Below are 24853 nucleotides of genomic sequence, written 5' to 3'. Positions count from 1 at the left end.
CGTTTCCCAGCTCAGAATTATCACAGCGCGTTAGCTTTTCTGACTTGAGTCGTTAACGATTTACAATAAGCAGTGTCTTAAAGGAAGCCCCAACTAGGACATGGCTGATTCAAATTCCTGGAGAGGTGACGAAGAGATGAGAGGGGTAGCTTTAAACAGCTTTTTACTACATCCTGTCCTTATGTTGTGCTCTTGAGTAAAACACATATGATTCAAGTTGTGTCAAAACATGGAGAAAATAATTCTTATACCTCATATATAAATGTATTAATCATGGACTGCTTCTCAGTAAATTGATGGGTATTTTTTTTATTGTAAACTTCTGCTCATGTACAGAAGGACAGAAAATAAACATACAGTATGCTGATTTGGCAATCTGCCAGAAACATCCACAAACTCAACAATAAATAAGGCATTAGGTAAAATGTTAAAAAAAAAAAAAATAGTAATTAAAAAAAATAAAGAGAGTCATCATTTCTCTCAGCTGATGAAAGGTACACAGTGGTAATAGTGGAACAAAAAATAGTAGTAAATCAAGTAGAGTTTACTGGAACTTTCCTTGGCCAGTTGCTGCCATCAGTGACGCCAGCTGAACTGCTTTAGGAGCATATCATATTTCTAATCACTAGCAGTCTGGCTTCAGCTGTAGAGGTTGCAATGAGTTGTTGATTTTAGTCAGTTTCTGCACATCAAGACTTGTGTGCTTTCCAGGTCAAAGGCAGCCACTGTTGTCCAGTGACAAACACTGTAAGTACCTTGTTTATAATCATGGAGAAGCCAAAGCACATGCCCTGCTACACATAGCGAAAACCCACTCAACAGGAGTAGTTCACATTAGCTTCATCACATTGCAAAGAGGGGAATTTCAGGTTTTAAATCATGTTTTACATACAATAAAATCCTCCTGTAATACAGAAGACAGAGAGCATTAACATTGGCTGATATGTAATAGTTACGATTTAAAAACAAACATTTGAAAAGTGCCTTTTCATCACTTTGTGTCTGTATACTGTCTGTGTGTGTTGTAGGTTAACATGGCTTTTCACCCTTAATTTAATCTTTGAGTATTATACTCATCTTGTGCAGACTTGAAATTTGTTGATCTCAGCTACCATGCTGGTTTATTCCCGGAACATAATTTGTTCTCGTGTTAAAGACGAACATATGTCCAAATGTGCACAAACTGGAATGACTTATAAGCTGCAAGTCAATTAATCTAAGCATGTTTTGACATAATTAATGACATGAAATACTAAGTATATGGATTATCTAAGTTTAATTGAAATAACCCATTAAAAATTAGTTTTCCTTCCTCCCCTTTTGAAAACAAACCAGAAACTGCTATAAAGTTTAAATAGACTAAATCATTTCTGAAATAGACCTTAAAAGTTGTTTATGTTATCATATTTTACCAGTCTACTCCACAATTTGAAAACAATTGACTTTAAGGACGTAGAAAGTCATGTACCACCTAAAATCTCATTAAGACCACTGAGCAGTAGCAAGTAAATGATCAGACGCATACTAACAGCAACAGCCTGAACAGAGGCCCCTGCAATTTGGCACCATGTTTAATTTTTGAATCTACTATCCAGTGTGAATTCAAGCTGAACTTATGAAGATAAAAAGTGGGGAGTGCGTCATACTCAAAAGTTAGATTTGGGTGTACAGCATCATGTCAAAGGTATGCATCCACTGGAGTCTTTTGATATTTGACTAATCATTCCAGGTCAAAAGTGGAAACATTTAAAATGCCACAAACTGGAAGGTTTTTTTGCAGTTGCATTTTCAGCACTTTTCTACACACTAATTCTTAAATAGGCACAAAATGAAGCCTTCTCACAAAAAGCCTCCAGTGGAGCTGGACCATTCATATGCATGTATAGTAAACAGTAGTAAAGCAATCACAGTCTTATGTGTGCTGGTTTAAAAGTATTCTCCTGTTTCTGTATTCTTAGTATTGTGTTTCTTCAATCTTCATCAATCTTATAGAAGATAGTTATAATATTTGAGTTTAAATGCCCTCAGATGACAAAGCAAAACAACATTTTTACATGTGTTAGTGTGTCTGTGTGCATTTGTCTGTATGTGTATATTTGTTAAAAGTACTGTTCTCAGTGATCCACCCTCAGCTTCCTTGTGTCCTCTTGTGATAGTGTAATTGTTGCTGCATACAGAAGACAGGGAAATATCATACTGATTACATTGTGAGCTCTACAGTTAAGCTCACAGTGTAATCTAAATTTAACCCAGAGCTACTCGCCCGCTTTGCTGCTCCTCCCAGCTCCGCTTTTAAACTTCACCACCATGACAGTAATGTTGTCAGGGCAGCCTCGGTAGAAAGACTGGAGGACAATGCTCTTGGCTCCAAAGTGGGGCTCATCCAGACGCTCGCGGACAAATCGTACTGCCTCCTCATTACTGAAGGCATCCCACAGGCCATCAGATGCCAGGATCATGAATTCTGGCTGTAGCTTGTCCAGGTCAAAGGTCATTATGTCAGGATCAGGAATGACTACATTGAGGTTTTTAAGAGGGTAGTCGCCCAAGGAGCGGGACATAGCAAGGATACCCTGAACTCTCCAGGAGCCATTAAAACTGATGAAGCCGCCTGGAAGTAACAAAACAAGAAAGGGTTATCCCACAATCTCAGAAAATTGCCCTTAATTTTATGAGTAAAAAATCATCACACAGCTTTTGCATCTATTTTAGACCCTTCAGGGTAAGACAAGTGCTATTACAGAATGCACCCACAGATGGCAGACAAGGACCCTAACTTTGGGGAGAGGTATGATCCAAGTGAAAGTGAATAATAAGCATGCTTTATGGTATTGTTGATCTTAGCATGTACCTGCCCTCTTGATCCTCTTGCGCTCTTTAAGCTGATAAGGCTTGTGGTCATGCGATAGTGCAACAGCATTCCCATCTTTGTCACACAATACACCTCTTGAGTCTCCAACATTGGCCACTGTAAGCTCTCTATCTGAAAGCAGCGCCATCAGGCATGTTGTTCCTATGCATAAAATTAAAAGAAAACAACAAAAAAGAGGCATGTTAAAAAACATATAGATTTATGTTCACAAAACATTGATGGGTGTGGCTATGGCTGTGTTAGGCTGTGTACCACATGGAAGTATTCTTCAAAAGATCAGTGGTACAAAGTGGAAATGATAAGAAGAGTATCACTTCAGCTGAGTGTCCTAAATGAAATAAAACATTTAATTTAGTTTTTTTCCCTTCTGGTGAAAGATGAAATCTACACCCCCAATTTAAAAAAAATGTTTGGACCTTGAGAAAACTAAAAATTAAAAACAAAATGCAATGATTTACAAGGCTCATAAACCCATTTATTAATCCCAATAGAACATAAACAACATATGAGATGACGAATTGTGATATGTTACAATGTTAGGCAAAACTTTTAGCTCATCTTTTAAACTGACAGCAGCAACACATAAAAAAATTAAACGAGTCAATAAAATCCTGGAAAAGCAATAGACCTAAATCAAAAACAACTATAACAGCATTTAACAAATAATTTAATTGGCAACACCTCAGTAACATAGCTAGCTTTTAAAGGAGCATTTCAGAGAGGCAGAGCCTCTCAGATATGAAGTTTGCAGAGGTTCACCAATCTAACAAACTGTCTCTAGATTGTGGAATCATTTCAGAAAAAATGAAAATGTTATGTAATCAATTTAAAATTGCAAAGACACTGAAGATCCCACCATATCATCAAAATATCCCAAAAGATCTTATGTATATCATCAAAAGTATATAATATTATTAAAAGATTGAGAGAATTAGGAAGAATCTGTGCATGCGGGACAAGGCCAAAAGTCAAAAGTGGATGTTTGTGATCTTTAAGCAATCAGGCAGCACTGCAATAAAAACAGGTGTGATTCTCTTTAGGGGCACTTCCAGAAATCACTGTCTGTGAGCACAGTTCACTGTGCAACCCATGTCCACTCTATTATGCAAAGAAGAAGCCATATGTGAACACAATCCAGAAATGCTGCTGTGCTTATTGGGACAAAGCTCATTTTAAATGATTTAAAGCTAATTACAAAACTGTTCTCTGGTCAGATTCATCAAAATTTGAAAATCTTTTTGATAACCATGGAAACCGTGTCCTGTGTACTACAGCGCACACTTCAAAAGCCTTCATCTCTGGTGGTATGTGGTTGCATTAGTGCCCATGGTGTCTCTGAAGGCTCCATCAATGCTGAAAAGCACGTAGAGGTTTTTGAGCACGTCTTCCAGGTGCTAACTGGCCTGCCTGCAGTCCAGACCTTTCACTAAGAGAAAACATTTGGCATATTGTGGAGCAAAAAATCTGGCAAAAAAAAAGGCCAGGACTGTTAAGAAACTAGAATACTGACTCCTATAAGAAAGGGACAGCATTCCTCTCTTAAAACTCCAGCAACTGGTCTCCTCACTTCAGAGATGTTTACAGATGTTAAAAGAAGAGGGAATGCTACACAATGGTAAACGTCACCCTGTTCCAACTTTTTTTGAGATGCGTTGCTCCCATCATATTGAAAGGCATATGTCATATTTTCCATGAAATTATAAAATGCTTCAATTTCAGCATATGTTGGTATGTTGCTTATGTTTTATGGGGAATAAAATATGGGTGTATGAGATTTACAAATTAGTGGATTGTATTTTTATTTACATTTTAAATAGCATCCAAACTTTTTGGGAATTGGGATTGTATCACAGTTGTATTGGAAAATGTGGAAGGAAAGATTCAGAGTTAATGCAAAATGTAGGGTAACATTTCCAGTAACTAATAAATGTCACCCTTTTACCTCTTACACGTTTTGATGAACAATTTTTGTAATACAAGTTTAAAAAGAGAACTGATTACAGAAAACATACTGAATAACTGCATATGCACCAATGAGCAAATAAGTATGGTAAAAAAAAAACATGCATATGATTATAGATTTTTTTATTTTCACTAGTCTGAAAAGGAAAAAATATATAAAAAATGGTCTTGAAATCTGAGTATGATCTGCACACACATACACATGCAAATTTTCTTCTTTGCAGTTTTCTTTAAAACACATTTATAAGTAAAACATATATCAAAACTGATTCACTAAAGAAAAATTCCACATTCATGATGTACAGGGATTTGTCTCTTCCACTGTGTGTTTAACATCCTGAGATGACACATCAGCAAACTGTCAACAATGAAGAAATAGCAGCAAAAAACGTTGGTAACCTGTTTACGGTTTTGTTTCTTTTATTTTTGGTTTGTATATCAGCTTTCACCAACTGATCAATTTATGCAGAACAACAGTGAGTGTGCAGCCGCATAATGTTTCATAGCAGTGAAATCCAGAAGTCTCCCTCTTCTGCATCAGCATTTCTGGTGAACTGTACAGGAGTACTTCATCAAATGGGTAAATGTCAGCTGGAATGCACTGCACTGAGAGGCTATTAAATAGGAAATAATGATGTTGATAACTAATATAGTGATTGTATCAGGAATGAAAAAGCAGGCATTCTTTGAACTTATCCACTGCAAGGATTAGAAGAAAAAGCAGAACTGATTTAATACATATAAATGCACCAAAAGGGGAAAGTTTGCTAAAACATAGTTTCATTTGCAAGGGAAGTATTTTCACATCTCATTTTGGTTCTCGTCACTTTAAAAAATTCATGGCTAGTTTTCCCTTAAATTTTACCATTTCCTCCTTTTCTCCATTAGTTGGCTGATAAACCCAACCACCTTCCTCCCCCTCCTGACCTGCTTCATCATGGTTGGCAGAGAGCTTATCCAGCATCTCACGGTCCACAGCCAGGATGCGCTGTTCGAGGATGTTGGCATAGGAGACAGCGCTCTCTCTCTTCTCTCTCTCAAAAGCCTGCAGCTGCTGCTTCAGAGACTCGGGCAGGTGGGCCTTCACATAGTCAGCTGCAGCCTGGGTAAGGGAGGAAGTCAGAAGGGCAGGAACAGAGGAGAGAGAATAAGTCATATCAGAGTGCAGAGCTGTTTTTGCAAAACCCAGTAGAACCCTGAAGAACCCAGTAAATGTGGTCCAATATAACCCTAATTTAGACTTCTTTTTTCAGCTGCATGCAGCAAGTTTTCTGGGCTGAATTATTGAACAACCTCCTCCTCTTCCAGCTTTTACTTATCGGCTTCTTCCCTCATTTCTTCTGCCAAGTTTTCCATTAAGTTAATGCTGTCAAGTTGAATCTAAAACAGGAAAGATTTACACCATCTTAATGCCCCCGAGTTGATGTGGTCTACATATTTCATGATCACGATTCTGCCTTCTAATGTAGCCATGTGCATTAGCTGTTCACTGATATAAATATACTTCATGTGAATTCAGTTAAATCTGAATTTTTACTCTTCAGTTTTAACTTGCACTTTATGATTGATCAGCAAGACTCACAAACCAGAGCAGAGATCATTCATTACTAATAATCTTTGAAAGTTTTTGCCATACATGAGACTAAAACTGTCTGCTTTCTCCACTGTGATGCACTCGTGAGATTTTAACTGACAATAACTATATTAATACTCAAAGTAAATTATAAGAAAGTAGTAGAAATAGGAAATAAACTGCAGCAACTATATCAGACCTCTAAGTAAGGCACTGCCAGAGATTGTTAAATAAAAATATTAACAATCAGGAGAGAAGAGTTAATAATTTCTTCCCCTAATGGCCCCTCCCTTCTCTTATTTTCCTTTTTGCTGTGGGAGCACTTCAGCACTTACTTAATTGGAGTGAGTGGCACTCAGTAAGCCTGAATCAGGAAAACATCTACAGCTGTAAATTTCCATTTGCAGAAAATAGCAGAAAAATAACCTGTTTCAAACCTCTTAAATACTGCGGTAAGTTATGCAAAATGCTGGACTCACTTCAGTGAAAAGCGGAATTATCTGTACCTTGAATTTCTTATTGACATCTCTCAGCTGTTTAATTGTAATTACCCATGACTCAATTTATAAACATAAATCTGAATTTAACAAGACAAAGTAGTAAGAAAGTCTCCTTAGGTTGTAAACTACCCTGTCTTTCTTTCATAAGTCATGAGCATTAGTTTTTATAAACCAAAAAGCAGCAACAGCCTGTGCTGACTTTTATATATTCAGGGCCATAACTTATCCCTCAATAAACACTACAGACAAAACAGAGCCCCGTCTGAGGAATTATCCGCATATTTTCAGTGCCAGGACTCACTGCAGTGAGAGACTGCCTGTTCTATTTGTCCATATTTGGCTCAGCAGCATATTTGCTTCATTCAGTAACAGAGTGAGTGTGTGTCTATGTGTGTTGGCAGTTTTGAGAGCATAACTGCACAACCAACTGTGATACAAAAAAAGACAATAATATTCTTTTCATGCATACATTTTTCTTGACATATCATGGAGACTTAAGGTCCCAGCAAATTAATAGTTCTGACGAATTATCCTAAACTCAGCCCCCTTTGTACTACCCTGTATTTACAGAGAGGGACAAGTTTCTGGATTAGGAAATGGGTTTACTGAACTCGGTGCTTTATTTCAGCGCAGGGTCTAATAACCTTGTCAAAGTTAAGGCAGATGTCAGAGTAACCCAAGTCCAAACTGTACTTCACAGAGCCTGATAATATAAAAGTGCCAGTGAAGTAAGGACATACAGGAGAATAAACTGGGCTACAGTCTTAAATAAATAAAAACTAAACTGAGTGAAAGTGTTGCATAAAGAGGGATAACGTTATCAGAGACGCACAGGAAGGATAAATATTGTTAATGGGAAAGAGTGGCCCCAATGTGTAAACAGTGTTTACTATTGTGAACACTATCTACAATGTATTTGTCGTCTCCATCTGTGTGACTGAGCTCAACACAAAGACAGCTTCTGCATCTAATCTTAACTAAAGAGGCGGACCACTTTTTACTTCATGATACATGACAGGTTCTTAGAATTTTTGTATAATTTCTCAGCAAATTCTTCAGGTCTGACTTGTTGTTAACTCTCATTTTAATAAACCACCTCCCAAGCTCCGCAGTTAAGACTCAAACCTTATTTGACTGTTTGAATCCAGTGCAGCACCTCAGACAGCAGCTTGCGTATAGATGCAGGTTCAAAGAGTGTGACTCAAAAAGCATTAACTTCTCCAATTAAATATTAAATTGCAAAATATTGCCAATGAGTCATAATTATATCACAAACATCTAGAAGGACAAGGAAAAGGGGGAATCTGTAGTAAAGTGGGACACACTTGATGTCACCAACATTGCACCAACATTGTTAATAAGAAACAAACTGGTTGAAATGTCACTTGATGACAAATCTTAATTTAGTCATCTTTTTAAAAATATATCTGTAGACAAACAATAATAATAAATAAAGAAATAAAAAGAAATAAAACACAGAAATATAAGTGTTTTATATGTATTTGCCTAAATGCTGGCCAGAAGCCTAACAATGTTAGACTTTCCCCCAGAGGCATTTATCAGATTATGGGTTCTAAGATTGTAAAGACTGATATACAAAATGTTTGCCAACATATACAGAAATCCTTTAGTTACGTTCAGTATCCCTCGGACTCTAATTATATTGTTCCCAACAGCAGGTTAGTTCATGTTAATGGAAGTAAAAATCAAATACAAAGAACAAGGAGCTCATTCTTTGATGGAGAATTTCTGGCACTGGTCTCCACGCTTAAAATGTACATATGTGTGTTCTAATGACAAAATAACGTAATCAGTATCATTCACCTCTCATGGACAGATGGTGTCCATATTCAGGCACCCATGAGAAAGCACTGACCCCTGACGTGGACAGACACACACACAAAAGCAAACACATACACACTGTGCATGCACACACAGAAACACACTAACAAAGCTCTTTGTTATGAACCCTAAGTCAACTCCCTGAGAGGCAATGGGATTGTGGAGGTGTTCGCACAAGAGAATACATTGCAGGAGTGGGGAGGGGGAATTCCTCTGTTTGAAAAGTGATCTGTGCAAACCAAAGTAGGAAGTTGTGGGCACATAAAATGGCCTATCTGTGGAAATGTGAAGAAGGACTTCCTAATTGTTACGGAACTAGAAATAGATCATTGTTACAATTGCCATGACCAGACTCTGCTTAAATAAAAAAATACTGTGTCCCTGCAGCAACACATCAGATAAATAATTGGATCATTAACAGACTTCTGCAGAACTTGACAACAAGCTGTTGGAAATCCATTTTTATTTGAATTTGATGTTGCAGTTGTCTGCAGGACATAGGCCCTTCGAGGACCGGAGTTGCTGCAGGGTCCCTCTCGCAGTCTCGTGCTCTACATCAATCTAATGAAGAGATCTCCCGCTGCAGAAAGAGTGACTGCATTTAAAGAAATACAGTAAATAAAACAGGCCCTTGTAGCCTCTCTCTCTCGAAACCTACCTCTCCACCATGACCGTCGAATATCCCGAATATGGACGGGTGGCTCTTGTTTGTGATGTCGGTGAGCACCTCGAATCGGTCCTCCATGTGGTCTCTCCTCCCCTGTATGGAATACACGGCTACGTTGTTGTTCTTGAACTCCCAGGTCTTGGAGAACTCTGCATCCAGGATACTGAGGCCTCCCAGCCGGTCATTCTGCATCATCTCCGCGACTTTCCCCTTCACCATCTTCACGGCATCCCTACTGGACTTGACGATGGTTTTCACCTCGTCGGTGTGAAAGAAATAACTCCACAGCGCCAGGCTTATGCACAACAGAAACAATGTCTCCGGCCTGAGGAGAAAATAACGCATGATCCGACCCAGAAGAGACAAGAGCGTCATTGTGTCTCCTATCATCACACGCAACAAAACTGCGGTCTGACTCTCTCCCCCCCCACCACCACCTTGTTTTTTCAATTCACTCCATCCGCTTGGCGGAAATATAAAGAAATAGATTCACAACCACAATGCCAGACAAAATCTGAATTTTAACATTTAAAATGCCTGTCCGAGCGCTGCTCTCTCTACCGTCTCCAACACCTTGTCGAGAAACGCAGGACAAAGCGAACAGAACACTCAGTAACTGTCCGATGTCTTGGTCCTATCCTATCCTCGGCCCCCTGAACAGCTGCAGGACGATACGGGTTGAGCCGATATCTCACAACCCATGGTAGGACGGCGGATTTTTTTGGGGGGGTTAGACCAACCCCGGAGAGAGACTTAGAAGTCGCCGGGGGAAGAAAGTCGACGCTGTGACTTGAAGGCGTCCTCCTTTTTCCGCCGCTGACCCCGTTTATTCTATCGGATAGGCTATGTGTCTATTCATTCTCTGCATCAACATATTTTTCACACACACACACACACACGCTTCCATTCTTGAGAATTATCAATCAAGTGCGTGACAGCGGGGACAAATCGGAAGTTTAATCTTTTTTTAATAAAGCAACACAGCTCCAGGAAGAAGAGACAGAGCTGCAGTCACATCCTTAAATAACGCAACCCGAGTGAAGCTTTCATTTTGACAGTACATAGCGGAAGTGTGTTGTGTAGGGTGTTGTGTATTGATTGCGACTTGTTTTCTAAACGCAGTCGCTGACAAGTGTGCGCAGCCGCGAGCTCTCACGATGCAGAAGCGAAACAGAGCCAACTGCGGTTACCGCAGAGTTAAAATATGATGTCATCCAGTACGTTAAAATATATCATCAGAGCCCGACCACATTTACTTCTCTACTTTCTTTAGAAAATACAGTTAATCGCATCATGGCCGGATTACTTTATCATAAGTAAATTAACACAAATTAATAGAATAGTTAAACTTAGCACAGAATAGAAGATAATCCAGAAAAACCATAGACAACATGTGAAAAGTACATCTCAGATACAAATGCAAGTGAATTCGAATAATAATCATAGGTTACTTACAACTGGAGTGATGACATGAAGGCTACAGTGGATGGGATGTGTGCTTGTGTTGCTAATGCTGCCTACTGGTGGATTTCTGAAGCAATACAACATATAGCTCGACAGCATTTTGAAAAAAGTTTTTTAAAAAAAAGGCATGTCTGACGTCAGAACCTGAGCATTAATCCACTCAATGCGGTTGCAGCATAGGCTAGTGTAGTCTACTAAATCTCTACAAGAGGTGGGAGATTCTCTTAAAAAGAAGAGACAGATAAGACCATTTCTTCTGTTGTTCATTTCGAGAGCTTAGGCTCAATACACGCCCAGACTCATAAAGATAAGGATGTTAGGTTAGCATAGTGAGAAATGTTTGAATATATATAAATGGAAACATGCGTATTTTTAGTTTTCTTGAAAAAAAAAAATTTGAAAGGGGAAAAATTTTTTAATAAAAAACCAAACTAAGATTTACTTACATTTTAATCTATTTTAAGGTTGTGTGAAGTGCTTATTCATTGTCAGTTAAGGTAGAAGACCTCATGGCTAAATGCTACTCAGAAGAATGTTTTGCCACATAACAACTCAAATCTCAAACATTTAATGACAGTTTGAGTGAATGCTATAGCCAGAATTTTTATACCACTCCACCTCTGCATTAGATTGTGGACTGTGTCCATCAACTTACAACAGACTTTGTTGCAAAACAGAGGTTTCTGGGGTTGAGAAAATGTAACAAAGTGACTACAGGCTGATGCAGAAGTGTGACAACCCACAGTTCAGCTCTCACATTTTTTTACTCTTTTGCAAAATGCCTAATTTTAACAATAATTTCTTAAAATTTCTAGTTTACTGGCTAAGATTTTAAATAACATTAATTGCTATCAGACAAAAAAAATCTTTGACACGGTCTCCATAGTTACATGTATGAAAAAGGGTTTAAGGGACAGAGTCAAGGTAAGGAAGTGGTTTTCCAGTAGATATCACATTGCTTTTTAAAAGAAGAGAATAACAATACCTTTTCGGCATGGAATATATATGGGCTTTGTAACTTTTCAGGCCTTTAAGATGCATGAAAAAAAAAAAAAAAATCAGAAGGTCACTGTAAGACAGGGAAAACCCCAAACCTTAAAATGTTTAGTTTTTTTCTCTTGAAGCCAGGAGTTAATGTGAGAGGACATCCAACACACATTCTAAGGCACGTGAAGCTTGGTTCAGTGGTGCTAAGGTTTCCAGGAGGTTTGCTGGACTCTTTGGGTTTGTTAGACCAACAAGGTAAATGGTTGGATCAGTGATGCCATGCTACCTGCTATAAGACATTAATCCTCCTCCCACTGGGTGTAGGGTGATCCATTTTTCTACTTTGAGGTGGTGCCAGATGGTGTGATCACTAACACTTGGCAGTTCTGATATGACCAGTTATTCATGACCAACAATATGAGTTAATGTGTAAAAACAGAGTGCGTCTGAACACATGATCTGTGAAAGCGTGTCAATCTTCGTAACTTAATATTTTTCTCTTCTTTCTGTACAAAGCAAACATGTTTGTGGATAACACCTCATATTTATACACTATTGGGCACTGCATTCATATCCCATATCTCAAAGAAGAAAGTCTTGCTTTGTATGCAATCTGCTTTATTCTGTATCCCTCAGGAGTCACGTAATCTGTTCTCGCCAGCCCACCTACCTCTTGATAACCCCCTGTGTTTTCTCTCCTTTGTTCTTTCATTGGCTTAAAGGTGCATAAGTTGAGCTACAAGGGTAATAAAAGGAAGGAGGTAAAGAGTGCTAACCATGGCTTGGATGGGATGGAGTGAAGAGTCAACACCATCTACATCAGCAGGTAAAATGCACTTATTGCTTTTTTCCACACAGCAAACCCACTATGTTGAAAAAGTGTTGCATCTTTTCTGTCTATATATTTTATTCTTACTTTCCCTCAGTGATTACTAAAGTACTTTATTTTAATCTTTATTTTACCTCCTATCAGATCGTGCACCAGGACTTCGGTATGCCATCCACTCACCTCGTCATTCTGACCGCTCTCTTCATAGCCCTGATAGTTGTGCTGACCTCTGGTGCCAGAACCACACAGTGGCCCAAACCTAAGAGCACAAACAAGCCACCTAGAGCTGGGAGCAGTGGGGGAGGAGAATTTGGACAGACTGCCCCAACTTCCTCATCTTCCAACAGCTTGCACACAGAAGAAACTACTGACTTTATGTTGGATGCATACTCTCTCTCTTCAACAGACAGCAGCACCTATCACAGCAACACTTACCCAACTGAATTTCCTGTTGACGCTGTAGTCCCACCTGGGAACACCCACGGAAACTATTCTCTTGATTACAATGAATGCTTCTTCAACTTTTGTGAGTGCTGCCCACCAGAGAGAGGCCCCGTAGGGCCCAAAGGAGAGAGAGGACCACCAGGACTACCAGGAGAGAGGGGCCCTCCTGGTAGGATAGCTATTAAAAAAAAAAAAAGTATTTATGGAGATGAAAATCCAACCCTCTTTTTATTTTTTCTTGTTTATTTAATTGTTTGTTTTTCAGGTTTGCCAGGAGTGAAGGGAGAAACTGGGCCGACAGGATTTCCAGGACTAGCAGGATTACCAGGAGCCAATGGACTCAATGGTGACATAGGTACAATGGAGCTCAGCAGGAGAGTTCTTGAATGTCTCTCAGCTTCTCTGTCACTGTCCCTTGCTCCATTTTTGCAAAATGATATTTTGTTTAAGTTCTTCTTGGATGTTATTTTCTACACTGTTTTTGTTAAAACTGCTGCAGGTGAAAAAGGTGGTCAAGGGCCAATGGGTCTGCCTGGTCCCCCAGGGATTCCAGGGAAACATGGAGAAAAAGGTTGTAGTGTCTTACAAGAATGTTAGTTCATCAGTGATAATCTTATACAAATTGTCTAGATTCATAAATCCATCTAATATTTATGAATCTAATAATCTAATTAAAAAAACTGTGGAGCATCTCTTTTGCAAATAACCTCTCTATATACTGCAGGTGATCTGGGCCCTAGGGGAGAGAAAGGTGATCGTGGTTTCAATGGGATGAAAGGGGACCCGGGAGAAAAAGGAGAGCCTGGCTTGAATGGGACCAAAGGCAGCACTGGATCCATGGGTTTCCCAGGGCTGGCTGGGGAAAAGGGTCAGAAGGGTGAACAAGGGCTCAAAGGCGAGTGTTTACAGGGTGATAAAGGACAGAAAGGTGATGTGGGAGAGCATGGGCCCCTTGGTCCAAAAGGTGAGATAGGCCCTCCAGGAGCAAGTGGAACTGATGGTTTAAAGGGAGAAAGGGGGACTCCAGGAGTGAAGGGAGATATTGGGAAAAGAGGGCCACCAGGGGCAAGGGGTATGACAGGGTTGAAGGGTGAGAGGGGGCCTAAGGGTGGGCGTGGGCTGCGGGGCCCTAAAGGCGAACCAGGTGAGAGTGTGGAGCAGGTTCGCTCTGCCTTTAGTGTGGGATTGTTCCCCAGCAGGTCGTTCCCTCCACCTGGCCTGCCCGTGAAGTTTGATAAGGTGTTTTATAATGGGGAGGGGCATTGGGACTCAGCACTCCATAAGTACAATGCCACATACTCAGGAGTCTACTTATTCACTTATCACATCACTGTTCGCAACCGACCTGTGCGCGCTGCCCTGGTGGTTAATGGGATGCGGAAGCTGCGGACAAGAGATTCCCTGTATGGCCAGGACATTGATCAAGCATCCAATCTTGCACTGCTGCATCTGAGTGAGGGTGATCAGGTGTGGTTGGAAACACTAAGAGACTGGAATGGAATTTACTCCAGCAGTGAGGATGATAGTACTTTCTCTGGCTTCCTGCTTTACCCAGACTCAATAAACAAAGCTAGTGCTATGGAAAACATGTAACTGTGCTCTCATATAAACCTTTAGCTTATTGCATTGCTGTCAGATTGATGTAATTTGCTGCTCAGTCTTTTTGTCGCTGTTATGCTAATCAAACCAAATGCTTTGCTTGCTTTGCTGTATTCAGATGGAAGAAGTCTGCTTATACTCTCACATGCAACATTTCAGTTCTTTGTAAACCTGCATTAAAATCATTCTGGCAGAACTTGATATTTAAATTTCATTTACTCAGAAGCTGAGTTTTTTTTTTTTTTTTTCTTTTTTTTTCTAACTTATTAGGTGTTTACCACTACAGGAATCAACAAGCCAATTGCCAGTAAACCAAAATTAAGAAAGTTGAGGTGAGTGATATATTTAGCGTCCACTAGAGGGCGTAATATGTTCAAGTTTTGAGAAGAATTACTAGGAGAAAGCCATTCATGCTGGAGGAAACTAAAGGCTTTAAAAGAAAGAACAGGCTGTTGCTAGGACTAAATCATCCTATGTCCATCATCAAGTCATTAAAAACATACACATCCCATCACAAAGCAGTTTAAATACATAAAAATGTGTGGAACAGTCCATCTATTCATTTTCACTTGCTGTCATTAAAACAAATGAGGTTGTTAGGAAGCCAAAGACTGTAGACATTCTTATTGATTCTAACGCACCAAATACCATTCCTTGTCTAGATCTGCTGCAGCCTATGTGGCAACCTGTTGTCTGTCATGAAACCAGTTTTCATTTGATTTAAAAGGCCTGTGAGGCATTACAAAACAGAAAAAAAGCTAGTTGTGCATCCTAATCATTAGGAGAGATTAAAAACAGTAATGTAGGTAATTAGAATTCACAGAGTACTGATATGATTCTGAAAATAATTTACGCAAAGACGATACAAGTAAATTATAATGACAGATTAGCTGCCTTGGCCCTGAACAGGGAGGATAACTCTCTGCAGCTGAGGAAGCTGCTCCATAAATTACACTCTAGTGTCCTTACACTGCACAATGAAAAATAGCATCTACTTTTACAAATCTCATATCTCATTACGCTCAAGACCTTGCAACAGCTTACAACCGATAATAACTGATTTTCCTTTACACATCATCAATCCTTTCAGAACATAACAAAGCAGTCAGTATTTGTCACATTCACATGCATTTTCGTGTAATGACATGTCTGTTTATTACTGTAAGCAGACACGGTTTATTGGCTTGTTTTAAAGGTTTTCTTAAAGTGTAGATTCATTTTAATTACATTTGTGGTTCAGGAATAATTTTTCTTAAGATAAAAAGAAAATTCAGATCTGTCTTTGTCCAGCTTCCCATAAATTCTCAGTTACTGTAGTAGAAATATTACAATTACTCAAAAATATTATTATATAACAAAACTCTTTATCCTATTTCAGATTATTTCATAAAAAGGAGAAAGACAGGAAAGCATTCTTAAATTAATGATGAACACTGAACCACTGATGTTTCAATATCTCCTAAATATCCTGATATTTTTCAGACTAATCTTTCATCACATCATTGATTTTTATTAGTTAAGGATTTATGACATAGAATAACATTATAAATGCCCTGAAGTGTCTATTAAAGAAATGCAACATGCACATGTCTCTTCCTTATTTAAACTGAATTCTTTCAAAATTTAAATAATATTGATTTTATATTACTCTCAAATTATTTGACAAATTTATATTACACTCTAACATACACTTTGCTTTTTAAATGACAACAGTAAACTAGGCCTGTATGTAGGGTTTGTGTACATATATACCAAATAATACTGACAAAGGCATGTCTGAGTAAAATGCTGAAAATCTGCATAACATATGAATATTTTACATTTGTTCCAGAAACATTTTTTTTCTGTTTTCTGAAGGGAGGCTCAGTGTTAGGGTGTAGTGCAGGAATCTCAAACTCTGGTCTTCAAAGGCCACTGTCCTGCAAGTTTTAGATTTTTCCTGCTCTAGCACACCATTTTCAAATGAAATGGATTCAACAGCTTCATGTCAAATTCTGTACAATGACTCATTAATTTGAGTCAGGTATGTTGAAGCAGGTAAGCATCTTAAATATGCAGGAATACAGCCGTCGAGGACTAAAGTCTGAGGTCTCTAAAATCAACCAAGTAGAGTGCAGCACATGATTGAAAAAATGTTATAAGACAATGAAATATCGTCACAAATTAAGCAAACACTCATCTTAATAATCATAGGCACCCTTTTTGCTCCTGATGTCTATTATGAAAGAATCCTTTAAAAGTTGGTAAAGTTTTATTTCTCCCACATTCAAACAGCTAAGTTAAGGGTGTGTGGGCATGCAGACAAAATCAAATGATTACAAATTAATCATGCAACAGTATTTATGACAATTTCATGCAATGTGTGCATTTTCAATTTTTCAAAGTGCCATTATGAAATTAAACAGTGGCTGAAGGTGATTACTTTTGGCACTGACTGTTATATTTGTCATATCAAACCGAAATGGCTTTGTTTGTAAGCTGGCGTTTGGATTGGCAAAATTTACTGGAGCACTCTGTGTTAATTAAAAGTTAACTTTAATTAAGGCAAAACCATTTGCATGACTTCATAAAAAGCACATGATACCTGTTAAAGAGGAAAGCCCAGAATGACATCTATATCTGCTGCTGAAGGACACACAGTTTCCATCAAAATTATACCTTATTTATAATTCTGTTGGTGGTGATGGTGCTGTATGCATGTGTGGTTTGTTAAAATGGTACTTTTCTTGTTTGTTTATAGGCCTATCTGCGTATATATGTGTGTATATGTGCAGAAGTGTGTTTGTACATTTATGTATTTTCGACTACTCTATGTGGAAATATAAATAACTACCTTGGCGGTGTGTGCAGTGTAATCTGTTCCCAGCAGGCTGGATTCCCACTGTGAGAAAGACAGTATATTGTTCCTGCAGCACCGTAGATAAAAACTCATTAGCATACTGAATCATTTGGCTGCAAGAGCCACTCTGCCACCCATCTGCACTGAGCTGATAAACACACACACATACAGCCCAGCTCACAGACACACAGTTCAACGCAATGCACACACAAACACAAGTCTGCTCTCACAAACACATAAATATGTACACTCACACACACACACACACACACACATCCTCTAACTCCCTGCCTTTCAAACCCTCATATACTCCTTGTATCCTTCTCTTTTGTGAGTCTGCATCTTTTCTGAGAGTCAGGAACAGTGAAGCAGGTAAATGTTTGGCAGGCATTAACCCAGAGAGCCCCTCAGTGGAGTCATGGCACAGCCAGAGCAGAGCACAGGAGAGGTCTCCAAACACCTGGATGTCTCTGATGCTCTCTGGAAGCAATTATAGCCTTTAGATATCTCTAAGTACTGAGTTTGTTGCCATAGTGGAACTAGTGGCATAGCCCGCTGTGTAAAGTTACTGAATTTACGGAAGTAGGCTTCAGAAAAAGCAACGTTTATGCAACAATCTCTCTGATGTTATTCTATTAACGAACACAGGTTAGTGAACACACTGTAACTTTTCCATTGCTTAACTGAATAATTTATGGGCGGTGGAGTCTCAATCTTTGTGACTGTTTCACAAGGTTTACAGACACAACAGCGGGTAAGCGAATGCAATGGAGGCTGTCAAAACCAGTTTCACAATGGCAGGATATCCTGCAGGTCAGCGAGCCATGTTAACCTCCACAGGAAGTTGTCACTTGTTGAGGAGGAAGTGAGGATTCCAACATTTACTGGAAGAGTTTCTCTAAGGAGTTTGTGGTTGGAACTATATACTATGTGTAGATTACACAGCTGGATGGCATACCATTGTCGGCCTGTGTCATTTAGGTTATTCAGTTATAAAATACAATGGAAAAGGTGGAAATTAATTTATAAAAATGGATCAAGAATTTAAATAAATTTGTACAATTTCCCCCTAGGATTAATAAAGTATTTTTAATTTCATTTAAACATATAATATGTATAGTTTTTTATTTTAAATTGAATTGAATTAATTCACACACACAGAACACATACACACATGTATATATATATATATATATATATATATATAATAGAAATATGCAAGATTTTCCTCTGCATGTTTTATTCAGTGGTTTTGTATAAAATTCAGCAATATAACACTGGATATATTTAAAGATACAGCTATCATACAACAAATGTGTTATTACCAAACGTACAATGTCCCTTTACTGCAATTCATAAAATACCATAGTTACCAAAGGTACCAATATAGGCTACTAGGTCCTGCTGAAAAAGCAGAATAACCGACAACAGTGAGCATTGCTTAACTGTCTTTGTCAGAAAACTGCTGGTGTTCTCATGATATTAACACTGTGTGGTGGTGCTAGAGGTGGTGGTGGCGTAAGTGAGTGCATGTACATTTGTAATATGGCAACAAAGGGATTTATTTGTGTACCTTACTAAACTACAACTGCATTACAGTTATAAAAATAAAAAAAAACTTAAACATTCATATCAAAAGGACTGCATGAGTCATTTCATGATTTCATTTGACCCATATTTTGTACACTTTGAGAGCACTATTTTATTTGTACCTCCACAACAATTTCAAATAGATATATTTGTTCCAGACAGTAAAATTGTTTGACTGTTTGTTGCAATATTTGGTGTCTTTTTCTAATCACCAAGTGTAACACAAGAAAATGGTACCACATTTGATGTACTTTACGGTGAGTTGTTTGCTTTACATTTAGAGTTGATCTAATTTCTCTCTTTATTTCTGGTCTTCTAAAAAGACAGTTTTGCTAGCAAACCCACTGACAAAAACACTAAAGTACATCTTAAACCACATAACTTGAATTTGAGTCAGTTATTACATTGTGAAGTTGAAATATAATGTTATGTACAATATGTAACTAGCAAACTGTTTTGTCTTGTTTATTATAGCAAATTTTGCCATTAATCTTATGATTTATCAATTTGCATTTTATTTTCCATTTACTCGCAACGCGCTAGGATTGATCTGTTCTGGCAACTATTTTATTCTCAAAGCAGTGGCAATGATCCTCAATATTACACATTAAATATAATCTTTTAATTGAAAGTCTCTCAAATAATTATTGTTGGGTTTAGTTTGCTCTTTTTTTTTCTTTTTTTTTTTGTAGTTTTTGTTAACAGTTTCTTTGGAGCTTTCAAAAAAAGAAAGTCATAATCTGCAGGTCACTCAAAGACATGCAGAATTTACAAGTCTCTAATGGGATCAAAATTCAACAATGCTGTTCATCAGTGATGTCTTATATGCAGTCTAGAGACAAGATTGGACTGCTGATCCATTTTCTACGCCACTTTTTCACTATGTGGTTTGATTCTCCCTCCTACTCCGACGACTGAAAGATATCGGTGTTCTGAGGATGTTCATCTCTTTTCTAGTCCTTCTTCCTTTCAGTTTCAGATGTTGTGTCTGTGGTCAGCATCATCGGCGACTGGAACCATCTAATGGACGACCATTGCGCCTCAGATCCCTTGCAGCTAGATGTAGTGGGGGACCACGTGAAGCTGTTAGAGTCCTTGGAGCTGGAGGCGAGTCCTGGTCCTCCATGAAGCTCTCAGGACTTCCTTCAGCATCGCCATCAGGTAGGCTTCCACAGCTGGAGCTTGGAGACATCGTCTCCAATAGATCATCTCTTGCCAAGCCCACTACTGTGTCCTGGTGCGGTCCACCCTGAGGCCCCCCTTCATGGTTTGCAACCCCAACCAGCAGCCCTGTGTCCCCATCAGTTGTATTGGCAACATTCCTTCCTCCATCCTGATCCTCCAGGAGGTTAGAGAGGAAGCTGATGTATTTCATAGCAAGCCGCAGGATCTCATTTTTGCTCAGCTTCTTGTCTGGAGGATGAGTGGGGATGAGTTTACGAAGCTCTGCAAATGCACCATTTACATTCTGTTGACGCCAGCGTTCACGACTGTTTGTGAAGATGCGACGTACAATCTTTGGCTGGCCAGCTAGCAGAGGAAAAAGTTGGGGAAAAAACACAGACAACGAAGAGGATAAGGGCCAAAGCAATGGTAGTGATGAATCATGACAAGCAAAGCTAAGAATTGAACATGTTTTGTAAAAGGAATAAAGCAACAAGTGCAAACCCATAAGTGGATAAGTTAGCAGCAAGAAAACAGATGCACAACAGTTTTGAGACAAAAAGGTCTCGTGCTAAAACAACAGAATAACATTATACCATAGAAGTAAGCTGCAAAACTGTCCTCCATACTACCATGGATTTTTAAGGGATGGAGCAGAAGGATGCCATAAGCTTAGTTGGTTGGGTTTGCCACACCACAACAAAGGATGTTTGCAAGACTCTGCTTATCCCATTCAAAATTATATGTGCTTTTTATTTATTTAAGCATAATAAAAATGCTTCACTGCAGGTAGTTATATCCTCCCACCCCCAACAATGGTGTCTTCTGGGCTATTGTTGCCCTTGGAACACACCCAGTCTATCTTAATCCCTCAGCCCACTCTGCAGTAAAACCTTGGCATGAAGGCAATAGCACCCCCATCCTCCTCCCCTATATGACAGTGAGTGGGCAGCAGTGTAAAGGATGTTTCAAATTAAATAAACCCCAAATCTGCCGCGAATACTTATTTAATGGCATGCAGGTGCATGTATTTGGCAGTCAGAATAGAGGTAGTTTTGTGAATTGAATTATAATTTATTCATTGCTCTGTGGTTAAACACTTTTTTTAAATTTTTTGCAAGGCATCTTCTGCAACACTCAAATTAGGTACAGTGGATCCATGTCAGCGAATGAATGACAATGGAGATGAAGAAGGGACATTAAGGGACTATACTGGCAGAAGGAGGACAGAGCAGAGGTGCATCTTACCATACTTATAAAGATCTAAAATGCACCTACCCTCGTCGAGTTCAACCTCATAAGGCGCCGGGCGGCGCTTTACCCTGTTGCTGGGGTACATGCTGTACTGCTCCGACTCCCCTCCAATACTACAGCAAAAGAAAGCAGAAAGGTGGTGTACAGGTATATCAGAATCCATGAATTCCATCATACTTAAATTCCTGTATTGCTTCAATCTTGTTCAACCTTTATACAAGTAGCAACCAAACACACACAGGCAAACTTTCTCTCCTAAAAGAGCACAGGCTGTCATGTAAGCATAATGTGAAATCAACTGAATCTCAAGCATCATTCTCCTTCACACTACACCTGCAGAGCAAAATAAGAAAATAAGGCCACGTGCCACATATGACATCTAACTTAGTAACTGTGACAAACACTGACAGGTAATATTAAACTTGCACTGATAAAAAAAAGATTATTTTTCTGTTTCTGAATACACCTTTACCTGTTGATGGCGGCAAGAGGCTGCGCCAGGTTGTAGAGCATCGCCCGGGCCGGGACAGGAAACGCGTTTGGGCTCAGTTGGACCATTCGAGCGTCGTCTCGTTGCGGCGGCGGCAACGGCAGCGGTGGAGGTCTGCGAAGTTCCGTGATCGGCACCAAATGGCTTTCAGTCCTCTGTTCAACCGCTTTTATAGCGTCCCTCCTGGAAAGCTCGATCACCGGCACTTCCCTTTTCAGGTCAAGGGCGTTGTGAGAGGCAGTTTCCTTGGCAACGCCATTGATGATGATGCTGATGCTGGTCCCGTTGGTCGAGTTCTGCAGAGGAACGTCATCCGTCTCCTCAACCCCTTTGAAGCTCCCTCCCCTCTCCTCCTCCCCCTCCCCTTCTTCTCCCTCCTCTCTCCTCGGCTCCTCGTCCTTCTTGTATCCGTTCTGTCTGGAGATGATGGCGGAGTCCTCCCGCTTTCCAGGACCGGACCCTGCGTCGGGACTTCCAGGACAAAGCTCCTGCTGCCGTTTTTCCATCATTTTTAAACTCGTTACTGTCCCACTATGTCCTAAATAAGATTTCTCTTGATTAATTCATCATCAGACGATTGTTTGTGGCATATAAAAACTGGAAGACGTAAAGACGCGTTTGTTGCCCTTGCAAAATATGGAAAAAAAAACATTCGTTGTCATCATGATTTATTATTTTAGATTTATTCATTATATTTTTATCACATACCTATTTGAATTAACTTTGGTGGTGAATGGCGGTGTGGTGAATGCTTAATATTAACAGTAAAATTTTAAACAAATAAACAGCTAACAATACTAAAAGCAAGATCAGTTAGACTCGTGGTTGAATTAATTGTTTTTCTTGCTTTATGTTCTGTATTTGAAAATGAGGTAGTTCGAAAAGAAAGATCGAAAAAGAATTACATTTTTCTACATGATGGGCTAGGACAGATGGAAAGCCCAACGCTATTAAATTTTAATATAATTTAGCTCTTGGAAATTCTACTGTTTTTGTGAAATACCGAAGGTGATAGAGCGTATCTTTAATTTAAATGCCTAATGATAGAGGTAACTATATTCCTGAAAAGGGTCTTGATCTTCTAAATTTCTGAAAATTCTACAAACCGAATTCAGCAGCGTTTTAAAACAGTTATTGGTGTGTTTTCTTTCTACTGTTTTTCTTTAGATAATTTTAATTTAATCTCCTATCTAATGTTCAATTGGCATTTAATATAGTTTATGACGTTAATCCAAAACATGTATGTCTATAAAAACATGTTTTGGCTCAGCTTTAAAACGCATTTGTTAATTTCAGTTTTCTTGGAAGTTAAATAGTCAACGTGAAACAATGTGGATATAACAGGACCAAGAGAGCCGTTTTACGCCGAAATAAAAATCATTCTCTTTTTCCGCTTTTATTACATTATCTCGACAGTTCTTAGAACAGATAATTTGATGATCCTAGAAGTAAATAGTAGGTCATTTATATCGAGGTGTAGGCCATAATTCTGTTGTTGATTTAACCGAACATGAACTGTTTCAGCTTCTATTCTACACTTCAAGCCAGTGTTAGGTGTTAGGGTGATAATTTACTCTATAGAACTCCTCGAAAAATAAACGAACAGCAAAGCGCAGATAAAAGACGCGTTTTTTTTTTCTTTCTGAGAATTCTCCAACAGGCCTCGCATCCGTTATTCCGTCTCTGCCGATCGCACAATAACAGAAAATATAGGCTAGATATTTCGCTCATTATACCAGTATAATCTCGCCGACGGCTGGCTAATTACAATATATGGAGCAACAAATACTGTGGTTTAAATAAAGAGATGTAATTTTTTGCACTTACCGTTTCAGCCGTATTGTTGATGTTACTGTGTAAGTGGAGCCATTTTGTGAGTGGGTCATCCATGTCTGAGGTTTTTCTTTTTTTCTGCCAGTTGTGGAGCTGTGTGTGTGCGCGCGCGCGAGAGAGTAAAACTGAGCCTGTGTGTGTGTGTGTGTGTGTGTGTGTGTAGCTGAGTTATTCCTCACCGCATCCAGTGCGCTCCCTCTGTATGGGGAGCGGAACACAGGCCGCAATGTGGCCGAGTGAGATAAGCGCACGGCAGCGGCCTCTTCATTCCCGATAAGACCCTAAACCCATTATTTATGAAATGATTCATTATTATTTGGCTGTCGTGGGCTATATAGTCTTGTGGAGGGCAAGGCATTAAAAAAGGGGGGAAAAAGCAAACAGCCACAGCGCAACAGCCTGTAACAACGTGAGGTAGACTACTGTATAGCCTGAGTTTAGGTGTTCTAATTTTTCATTTGATGGAAGAAACATAAGCTCAGGTTAAACCTTTGACCAATTTATATTCTCAGCGATTTTTGTCTCATTTGTATCAAGACGATAACTGACGATAGTATAGGCTCGTGTATCTCTTTAACTGATAAAAAAAAAACGCACCCCATCTTTTAATCCATATCCATCATTTGAGCCTTTCATGCTGGATGTGATCCTAATACAAGACTGCTAAAACCAAAAATAATAGATGGCCTAACTGTCTTAATGACTGAACTTAAAACAATGTATTCAAATAAATAAATAAATAAATAAAAAAATAAAAGTGCCTCTGCCATTGTATGCGTTGTGGGTTTTTTTTTTTTGGGGGGGGGGGGGGGCTTGGCCGGCGGTTCCCCGAGGTCCAGGGGGAGTCATGGCTCGGGGAGATAAAAGCGTGTCGGCCTCTGGAGGCATCAGATAAAAGAGCAGAGCATCAACTGACATGCTATCGGGCCACATTCAGAACAGCC

The 24853-nt window shown here is 39.1% G+C and overlaps 3 protein-coding genes across 7 annotated transcripts; 1 reads left to right on the top strand and 2 right to left on the bottom strand.

Moving 5' to 3' along the window:
• Positions 1-295: 295 nt before the first annotated feature.
• Positions 296-10932, bottom strand: ppm1la (protein phosphatase, Mg2+/Mn2+ dependent, 1La). Of its 3 annotated transcripts, XM_041991920.1 has the most exons (5): positions 10872-10932; positions 9408-9741; positions 5762-5936; positions 2852-3013; positions 296-2611 (listed from the first exon to the last, which is right to left on the bottom strand). In XM_041991920.1, exons 1-5 carry the CDS (start codon positions 10886-10888, stop codon positions 2256-2258), a joined length of 1044 nt encoding a protein of 347 aa, XP_041847854.1. In that variant the 5' UTR covers positions 10889-10932; the 3' UTR covers positions 296-2255. The 3 variants fall into 3 exon arrangements, with proteins under 3 accessions (XP_041847854.1, XP_041847853.1, XP_041847855.1); XM_041991919.1 differs by lacking the exon at positions 10872-10932 and having other exon boundaries at positions 9408-10351; XM_041991921.1 differs by lacking the exons at positions 9408-9741; positions 10872-10932 and adding an exon at positions 8732-9286.
• A 1159-nt stretch (positions 10933-12091) lies between these two features.
• LOC121644161 (inner ear-specific collagen-like) lies at positions 12092-14872 on the top strand. The gene is made up of 6 exons (XM_041991910.1): positions 12092-12122; positions 12590-12693; positions 12841-13309; positions 13406-13495; positions 13640-13711; positions 13865-14872. Exons 3-6 carry the CDS (start codon positions 12862-12864, stop codon positions 14731-14733), a joined length of 1479 nt encoding a protein of 492 aa, XP_041847844.1. The 5' UTR covers positions 12092-12122; positions 12590-12693; positions 12841-12861; the 3' UTR covers positions 14734-14872.
• A 4930-nt stretch (positions 14873-19802) lies between these two features.
• Positions 19803-24041, bottom strand: tal1 (T-cell acute lymphocytic leukemia 1). Of its 3 annotated transcripts, none has more exons than XM_041991916.1 (4): positions 23904-24041; positions 22059-22702; positions 21611-21699; positions 19803-20698 (listed from the first exon to the last, which is right to left on the bottom strand). In XM_041991916.1, exons 2-4 carry the CDS (start codon positions 22583-22585, stop codon positions 20169-20171), a joined length of 1146 nt encoding a protein of 381 aa, XP_041847850.1. In that variant the 5' UTR covers positions 22586-22702; positions 23904-24041; the 3' UTR covers positions 19803-20168. The 3 variants fall into 3 exon arrangements, with proteins under 3 accessions (XP_041847850.1, XP_041847851.1, XP_041847852.1); XM_041991917.1 differs by having other exon boundaries at positions 22059-22614; XM_041991918.1 differs by having other exon boundaries at positions 22059-22607.
• Between the last annotated feature and the right edge of the window lie 812 nt (positions 24042-24853).

Source organism: Melanotaenia boesemani, chromosome 8 (assembly GCF_017639745.1).
Source record: "Melanotaenia boesemani isolate fMelBoe1 chromosome 8, fMelBoe1.pri, whole genome shotgun sequence".
Taxonomy (NCBI): domain Eukaryota; kingdom Metazoa; phylum Chordata; class Actinopteri; order Atheriniformes; family Melanotaeniidae; genus Melanotaenia; species Melanotaenia boesemani.
The sequence above is the reverse complement of the archived record's forward strand: the minus strand, read 5'-3'. Positions and strand labels throughout refer to the sequence as shown.